Genomic DNA, 7,858 nt, shown 5'->3' with positions numbered 1-7,858 from the left:
GTGTGTGTGTGTGTGTGTTGTGTGTGTGTGTGTGTCCGTCCGTCCGTCCGTCTGTGAACGAAAGCAGTGCTTCGCGGGGAAAGGGTCGCCTCCGTGTTGATGTTGGGGTTCTGCAGTTCCCCGCACCTGGCGTCACCCCTCCATAGCCAACGGCTGCCAAGCGCGGGCCCAGCCGCCCCCGCCGCCAGGGGGCGTCCGCGGGATCCCTGCGGGAGCGCGCGCCACGTGGTCCGGAAACGCGCTGGGCGGCGGCGTGGCCGCGAGGCCCTGCGAGCTGGGCGGGGTGCTGCGGGAGGTGAGGGCCGTGAGGGGGCCGCGTGGGGCTGCGAGGGGAGGTGGGAGGCGCGGACTGTGCGGACGGGGGGCACGGAGCGGCTGGCCTGCGCTGCCCTCCCCCGCCAGAGGCCTCATGTTGCCTGGGCCGCCTCGGCGGTGGGACGCGGGCAAAGAGCAGGCGCTCGAGGAACATGGCTCCTCGGCTGGCAGTGACCCCGTGGAGACCTCGACCTTTGGAGAGGAAGCCCTGGAGGAGCCAGGAACTCCCCCGCAGGACAGGTGAGGGGCTGGGCGGGAGGGAAGTCCGACAGGGGGCCCACAGTGTGCGGAGATCTCCGTTGCCGACCCTGAAGAATGGCTGTGCCCATACTCCCTGCACCAGGCACCCTCGGCCCTGCCCAGGAAGTACCGGGGGAGGCTGTGACCAGTGCACCTCAGTACCTCCCGCTCCCAGCCCGCAGCCCCGGTCCCGAAGGCCCTCCTGGACCCGGACAGAGCTGCTGCTGTCCCGGCCTCCCCCAGGCCTGGCTGCGGAGCATACCCCGGGAACCCCAGGTAGGTTCAGGCCTTGCGGCCTTTACCCCACAGGACCCTTCCACCGACTCCCGAGCCTGTTTTAATCTCTGTCCCCTCCCCGCCCCAGTAGCCCTTTCCCCTCAGATGGACTGGGAGGTGGCCCCCTCAAGGATGACCATGTTAGCACCATGGGATCCCAACTACAAGGCTAAAGCGGGACCCCGGCTGGTGTGGGTGAGTTGGGAGTACCTGCGGCTCTGTCCTGGGGGTGGGGCAGGGGTGCCTTCGGAGGGAGCCCAAGCTCCAGTGTTCTGTCATGCCCCCTTCACAGGGGCCCAGCTGTGCACCTGGCACCTCCTTCTCAGGCCGGACCTTGTGTCATCCCTCATTGTGGCCGCTGTATGAGGCAGCCTCAGGCCGGGACCTCAGGTCCCTGGCCCCTGCAACAGGACATCAGAATGGAGAGCATGAGCCCAGGGATGCAGGTACTTTGCTTGGGCCCAGGGACTCTGGAGTGGCCCTGCACGAGCTCCTCAGGGAACCAGTGCAGCCCTTGCCGATGTGGGAACCCCAGCCTGCTGCCCTCCCAGCTTCTCCTCTCCAGGGTTCCCAGTGATGTGCTGTGAAGATGTCTTTGTTTCAGACCCTCTGCTGCCATGTGGGCAGCGTATTCCCCTGTATCTGTCTGAGGCCTCTCAACAGGTGAGTGCACTTCCTGCCCTGGCCTCGCCTATTTTTCATGCAGGGCTTGGGTGGAGACACTCCCCCCTCCTGTCTCCTCAGGTGATGGGCTCTCTGAAGCTGCTGCTCCCACCTCCTATCATGTCTCCCTGCGTCCTCCGCACCCCATCCCCTGGCTGCCCTACTGCCTGGCTCAGTGGGCCTGAGCTCATCGCCCTGACTGGCCTCTTGCAGATGAGCCAGGGGCCTCCTAGACCTGTGGCTTTGGAGGCTCCCACGCCCACTGCTGGCCCCCCAGACCCTGTATCTGATCACTCAGACCCCAGTGGTGGCCCCAGCTGTTCTCACTGCACTGATCCATCTGCCCCTCAAACCCCAGACACACATTGAACATACCCCTTCTGGGTGCAGAATGGGTCCCCTACTCCCCTAGACAGCTTCTGTTGACAATAAAAGTGTTGGTTTGCAAACAGGCTCTTTGTAGTGAGTAGCAGAGTGGGGCATGGAGACAGGGATGGGATCTCTTCCTCTACACAGCTTAGGCTGCCCTCCCCTCAAATTCTTGTTACTCATTGGTCACCCCCACAGTAGCTCAGGGGAATCCACGGACCTAAGACCTTTCCAGGCTGACCAAGGAGGGCACCTTTAATAGGGCAGGGTGTGTGTGGGATCCACAGTACAGTCCCCTAGACAGTATTTGGAAGCAAGAAGTCTATCAGCTCTGCCAGGCTCCATAGAAGGGAGGATTGTGTGAACACATGGCTTGTGCTGAGAGAGGGAAATCAGGGAGTAAGGGGGTGGCACAGCACTTTTGGGAAGCAGTAGAGGGAAGGTACCTGGTGCTTTCAGCCCTCTTGCTTTGGGGTCCTAGGAGTTCAGCCCTGGGGCTGGGGATTAGTTCTTTGGCTGGGAGGAGACACAAGGCAGGTAGGGTGGAACAGGTCCATGTGAGAGAAGTCAGCCAAGACCGGGTAGGGGGCGCCAAGGCCAGCCTGGGAATCTGGAGTGATGCTTCAGGAACTCTGCCAGGAGAGAAAGGATCAGGGCTTTGCTGGGGGTTTGTGGGCAGGAAGAGGGGAGGGTGGCTCTAGAATTTTCTCCGTTAAAAGAATCCAGCTTCTTGGGGAACCTTTTCCTGAAGATTCCCCAGGCACCACATCTGGAAGGAGCAGAGTGGGTAACAGGCCTAAGGGCAGCTCAGAGCTCTGCAAGTCACAGGTCCTGGCGGGGGCGGGGGGGGGGGGTGCCTAAGAGCCCCTCCAGGTTTGGAAGGGTGAGGGGAGGAGTTGAGGGGAGCTGGCAGGAAGGCATTTGTCCTGTTTTCTCTCTCCTCCTCCCCATCCATTCGTCAGCTAGACTGGAGGGGGCTGCCTGTGTCTCCTCACCGGAACCTCCCTGAGGTTCTGGAAGTCGATGCGGGCATAGCTGTGTGGGTGGTGAATGCTGGATCCCAGGGTGTCGCCTTGAGCCTCCAATGGAGGGACCAGGTCCAGGTCTACATAGTTGAGGAGGTTTTTGGCCGGGTCTTGTATGGCAGTGCTCATTCCTAAGTGGTGTGGGGCCACGTACCTGATGCACACATACTCTCCTGCTAGCTCCGAAGGTGGTTGCAAGCAGGGATGAGCCCCTGTCGGTCCCCAGCATTCCCCGACGGCGGGAGGGGGGCCTTGGAAAGAAGGTCCCGGCCTCCTGGGCCTGGGCGTATAGGAACGGGGCAGGGAGCTCAAGGAAAAGGACCCTGGCAGAAAGTGGCTCATGGGCACGTATTCAGTGCCCCCGCACCCCTGGAGCTGCTCGTGGGGAGGGGCATGGGCAAAGGCTGCAAGGCCCGGGGGTGCCATCACCATGTAACCACCTGCTTGGCCACCCCCCATGGGCTCGTAGTTGCTCCCAGCTCCCATGGCGACGTAGCCCCCGCCCCGCTCCAATTCCCCAGAGTGCGAAGCTGCAGTCGCCAGCGCCGCCAGGGTCTCAGGGATTGCTTTCTCCTTCCTCTCATCCGCGCTCCCGCGATGGCTCAGGCCGCTTGATTGGGCTGCCGAGGGCAGGGTCGCATAAGGTTGGGAGACAGAGGGTCTGTAAGAGCTCGTCAGGGGATCCCTTGGCAGTGGCTCAGTCCTGCCACCAGCATCATCATCCCCGAGTCGCTTCATGGCGGCCAGTACGGTCTCGTGAATGCTTTGGGCCACCGCGGCATCCGGCGCCTGTAGCCACAGCTCCCCGGGGCCCGTGGGCGCCGAGCGGCCGAGTTCCAGGAAGAAGAGGGAGTCTGCGTGGCCACAGCGGCGCACGCTGAGCAGCGACAGGCGCAGGGCCGGCGGCGGCGAAGCCTGGGTGTCCCGAGAGCCTCTGCCCTTGGGCTTCCGCAGCAGGCTCAGCACCCCCGAACCCAGGCACAGGCGATAGCTGCCGCTGCCCAGGCCTCGTGTCCTCCCCAGTCCCTTGGGCCGCAGCGTCACGGGCCAGACGTCCTGAAATGGAGCAAGGATCCAGGCCCTGGGGTCCTCGTGAAAGCTGGGACCTGGAGAGATAGTGGGCTGGTCACAAAGGGCTCCTGGGTCCGGAGGTTGGAGTCACTGTGCCCCAAGAATTAAAGAGGTGTTAACGCTTCACGTTTGAACTTCATATCCGAGACTTGCTGGGACAACCTAGGATAAACAAAACCCGCGAACACCCAACCCCCGGCTCCCAGCCCCCCGCCGCGTCTCCACCTGCCAAGGGGTCGGGCCTCACCCGCAGCCGCGCGCACCTCAAGCAGGGCGCTGTACCACGCCTGCTGCTCCGCCTCGCAGGCCGCCGCCACGCCCAGGCTGCGGTCACGCGTGTACAGGAGGATCAGGTGGCGCTGGCGCGCGTCCACGCGCGTGCTGATGGTGCACGCGCCCGCCAGGCTCACGATGAGCTTGGGCGGCACTCGGCCGGCGCGGAACTTCTTCTCGCTCTCGTAGCACTCTAGGCTCGGCGGGTCCGCGCGCAGCACGAAGAAGCGGCGGCGCTGGGACTTCTGCTTCCGAAGGTGGCCGCAGAGCCGCACGTCAGCGGGACAGGCCCAGGGCCGCGGCAGTACCAGGGGCACGTCGCCCAGCTCGGCCTCTGGGGCCGCCGTGGGACCACCGCCTCCCCGCTTCATCACGGGCCAAAGGCAATATAGTGGCCGGAGTAAGGGCTGAGATTCAGTAGGGTGGAGGTGGCGGTCCTCAGGGAGGAGGGCAGCGTCCAGACAGGTTGCCACCTGTCTTTATGCCCAGCGTCTCACCCCTTCCGACTTGAAGTTTGGGGCCTGGGATCTGCGGTGGACCCCTCGCAGCGCGCAGCGTGTACCCCAGTGGTTGCCCGGTGGCCTGTGACACACGGGGCTCCAGCGGCCTCTGAGGCCTGACCCAGGCCAGCCGGCCGGCTCCCCGCGCCTTGGGTCGCCTCCTGTCCCCTCCCTCCCTTTGCCGACCGCTCCAGAGTCCCCACCCCCACGAGGTTAACCCTCGTGCGACCGGAACGCTGGACACCAGGCCGTGGGAGTGAAGTCTGGGAGAGGTGGCCTCCACCCCACCCTAACCACCCTTGGGCTGGGGTTGCAGGGGCGGGGAGTGTGTGGGCGTCTCTACGGATCCGAGCTGACTGCCAAGGAAGCGACGACCGAAGTGAGGCAAATGTGAGTGGAACTGTGTCGGAGGCGAAGGCGCAGGAGTCTGCAGTCCTGGAGATTAGGGGACCGCCCTTACTGCAGCACCGCCTTTTGCTCCTGCCACTGGCTACTGGGGCTCTAGGCGTCCAAAACCTGTGTCCTCCGTTCCCACCCAGGAATGGTTCTGTACCCTTCCTTCCCAAGCCAGCCTAGGAGCTAGGGCCACCAATCATTGGGCTGTGCTGATTTCAGAAGAGCTGGAGTTCATTTTCTCTCTGGGTTTAGGGTGATAGGAGGGGTCTTCAGAGAAGACTTCTGGATTGGTCTCTGTGCACAGACCATTCCACCAGAATTCCAGTCAAGGGGACACTGAAGGAGAACCCGGGGAAGAAGACACCATCTCTCTGGGGCACTGCCCTCCCGCTGCCCTCAGCCCCTTCTCACCACCACTGTCCCAAAATGCTACCATGGGCCAGCTGAAGGCTTTGATCAGAGGTGCAGACTCTCTGGTGGGGGAACCCCATCCTAAGAGATTTGAGATGGAGTTGGGGTTCAGACATTGTACACCCCACTTCTGACCCTTTCAAGGATCATGACTCCTGCTGGGGTGATGGCGCTGGTCACCACACACTCTAGAAGACACACCACCAGGAGATGACACGTGGGTGGGAGCCTTTGAGGACTTTGTGCTATCATTCTCATGGCAAGTAAGATAGCTAAGGGCGGGGGTAGGGTGGGGGGAGCCAAGGGTCGAGGAGGGGATGTGGGCAACTGAGTCTTAGCCCTATTAAAGATGACATATGGGGGGGGGGGAAGATGGCATATGGGGAGGAGGGCTATTAGGTAGGGAAGAAGATACAGCAAGAACACTGAAGCAAGGGAAGCCTGTTTGTTTTCTCAGACTAGTCCATAGGCCATGACAGCCTGAGCTGGGAGGGCAGGTCTTCCCACCCATGCTTCTCCACTCCCCAGATTCTTCTAGAATGCTGGAGAAGCCAATGGTGCACTGTGTGGAAGCTAGGATCCTCAAATATCTTTTCACCATCATGTTGAGGGTGAAATGCAGGGAGCCAACCGTCATCATGAGGATGGGCATCTGGCTAGAGGCAGGTGGTGCCCAGGTCCCCCCTGAGCCTCTGGCTCAGCCATAACCCACCCCCCCCACCCCCCCCCCCCCACCAAGTGCAGGAGAGGTGCAGAGAGCATGTGAGCACTGGGGCCAGTGGCAGCCACTACTTTTGGTGGGTATTGGCCAGGGAGAGGCAGGTATGTGATGGCTCCATAAGTGGCCCCCCAAACAGAATTGTGCTCAAAGCCATTGTCTCCAGTGTGGCCTTGACACATGTACCAGGTGCAAAGTAGCAAGGACACAAAAGAGATCTGCAGGTCCCTCCCCCTCCCAGTGCTGCTTTGAGGAACAGGGCACCCATAGGGCCTACGGACTTGCTGTGCTCCTGGCCTGGAGCCTTACTCTCCAGGCTTGATTTCAAGCTATCCACAGAGGGCCTCTTCATCCCTACTCCTTCCACTCCGCATCAACCAGGCCACCGTGAAGCACCCCAGTCCTTGTGAACTCACAGCTGCTGTCACAGAGACCAGCTCCAGACCACCTTGTGTCACTGAACCCCTAAGTGCTGGGTACAGATAGAGCAGAAAGCAGCAGGGATTTGAGTACCTGGGTTCTGGGCAACAGTGATGGTGTGGGGTGGTAATCAGTGCCAGGTGATTTAGCCTGCTGGATACCAGGAAAAGCCTGGAGCCAAACAACTGGCCTAATCAGTTGCCTTAGCAACAACATTGCCCTTGGCCCTCCCCAGACAAGATCTTGTTAGCCTGTTGCCCTGGTAACTCCACTTGCTCCCCAGGGACGGGAAGTGGCAGAACCTCAACCCCGCTGGGTGAGGTCCTCTCGCAACCTGAGGGGTCTACCTGTGCATCCCTCTGCTGGGTGCAGGGTAGCGGCAGGATGGGATCTCCACATTCTAAATCCCTGTGGAAGAATCTTGTTACCAGCGAGAGGAGCCTACAAGGAGAATGGGGTCCTAAGGCTGGGCTGTTCCTATCAGCCCCTTTCTCCCCCATCTGGAGTTCTTCCCCCTCTGTGGAGGAGGGATGCAGGGACACCGCCATCTCCTGCCTTCAGTCTTCCCTCACCATGGCTCCCAAGCTCCAGTCTGGAAGGAATGGAGTTTTCACAGCCATCCTGGGGACTGGCTCCTGCTTCCTCACCCACAGGGGCGTGTGACCTGCTGAAGGCTGGGGCCAAGCCAGAGGACTGTTGTCTGCAGAGTGTGATCACAGCACTGGCCAGAGGGACATGAGGACTTGGTCAGAAGCCCGGTGGGAGCCTGGGTGAGCTCCATGGTGTGCCTGCAATGGGGTTCAGATTTGTAACCCCCCAGGCAGGGCCGTGTAAGTGCGTCCTGGGAGGGTGAGGTAGGAGGAACACAGCCCAGTCATTTAGACATTTTCTGTCAGGCCAGGGATTTTTCCATTCTTTGCTGCTCGCTTGGACACAGGAGGCCCCACGGAGGCAGCACTGTGGCTGCTCTGCGCCAAGAGAGGCAGCTGCGGTCCTAGTCTTGGCCTGTGCCCAGGGAACTCGAGTGTTCTGTCCTGGGGTTGAAGGCTGACCCAGTGTAACTTCTCTGATTGGTCACCCTGCCGTGGCCAGTGAGCTGGCTGGAGTCCATGTTGGACAGAGTGCCCGGGATGTGGGGAGGGGGACTGCAGGGAGGTACTGGGGCCCAGGCACCAGGCAGT

General features: G+C 61.6%; 2 protein-coding genes across 9 annotated transcripts; one reads left to right on the top strand and one right to left on the bottom strand.

Moving 5' to 3' along the window:
• The first annotated feature begins 15 nt into the window (after positions 1–15).
• On the top strand, positions 16–1,943 carry SAP25 (Sin3A associated protein 25). Of its 7 annotated transcripts, none has more exons than XM_058711125.1 (6): positions 16–555; positions 731–831; positions 923–1,026; positions 1,100–1,277; positions 1,397–1,494; positions 1,576–1,943. In XM_058711125.1, the coding sequence occupies exons 1-6, from the start codon at positions 410–412 to the stop codon at positions 1,861–1,863; spliced, it is 915 nt and encodes a 304-aa protein (XP_058567108.1). In that variant the 5' UTR covers positions 16–409; the 3' UTR covers positions 1,864–1,943. The 7 variants fall into 7 exon arrangements, with proteins under 7 accessions (XP_058567108.1, XP_058567107.1, XP_058567104.1 ...); XM_058711124.1 differs by having other exon boundaries at positions 920–1,026; XM_058711121.1 differs by having other exon boundaries at positions 659–831; positions 1,124–1,277.
• Positions 1,944–2,459: 516 nt separating this feature from the next.
• Positions 2,460–6,238, bottom strand: LOC131501260 (insulin receptor substrate 1-like). 2 transcript variants are annotated; one of them, XM_058711111.1, is made up of 3 exons: positions 4,207–6,238; positions 2,859–3,994; positions 2,460–2,495 (listed from the first exon to the last, which is right to left on the bottom strand). In XM_058711111.1, the coding sequence occupies exons 1-3, from the start codon at positions 4,601–4,603 to the stop codon at positions 2,487–2,489; spliced, it is 1,542 nt and encodes a 513-aa protein (XP_058567094.1). In that variant the 5' UTR covers positions 4,604–6,238; the 3' UTR covers positions 2,460–2,486. The 2 variants fall into 2 exon arrangements, with proteins under 2 accessions (XP_058567094.1, XP_058567093.1); XM_058711110.1 differs by having other exon boundaries at positions 2,460–3,994.
• Positions 6,239–7,858: the final 1,620 nt, after the last annotated feature.

Source organism: Neofelis nebulosa, chromosome 18 (genome assembly GCF_028018385.1).
Source record: "Neofelis nebulosa isolate mNeoNeb1 chromosome 18, mNeoNeb1.pri, whole genome shotgun sequence".
NCBI lineage: Eukaryota > Metazoa > Chordata > Mammalia > Carnivora > Felidae > Neofelis > Neofelis nebulosa.
The sequence above is the reverse complement of the archived record's forward strand: the minus strand, read 5'-3'. Positions and strand labels throughout refer to the sequence as shown.

Coding starts and splice junctions, on each gene's coding strand:
- SAP25 (XM_058711118.1), top strand. CDS start 410: ATGTTGCCTGGGCCGCCTCGGCGGTGGGACGCGGGCAAAGAGCAGGCG. Junction 556..658: donor GGAACTCCCCCGCAGGACAG/GTGAGGGGCTGG, acceptor TCCCTGCACCAG/GCACCCTCGGCCCTGCCCAG. Junction 1,495..1,575: donor TGTCTGAGGCCTCTCAACAG/GTGAGTGCACTT, acceptor CTGTCTCCTCAG/GTGATGGGCTCTCTGAAGCT.
- LOC131501260 (XM_058711110.1), bottom strand. CDS start 4,603: ATGAAGCGGGGAGGCGGTGGTCCCACGGCGGCCCCAGAGGCCGAGCTG. Junction 3,995..4,206: donor TGAGGTGCGCGCGGCTGCGG/GTGAGGCCCGAC, acceptor CTATCTCTCCAG/GTCCCAGCTTTCACGAGGAC.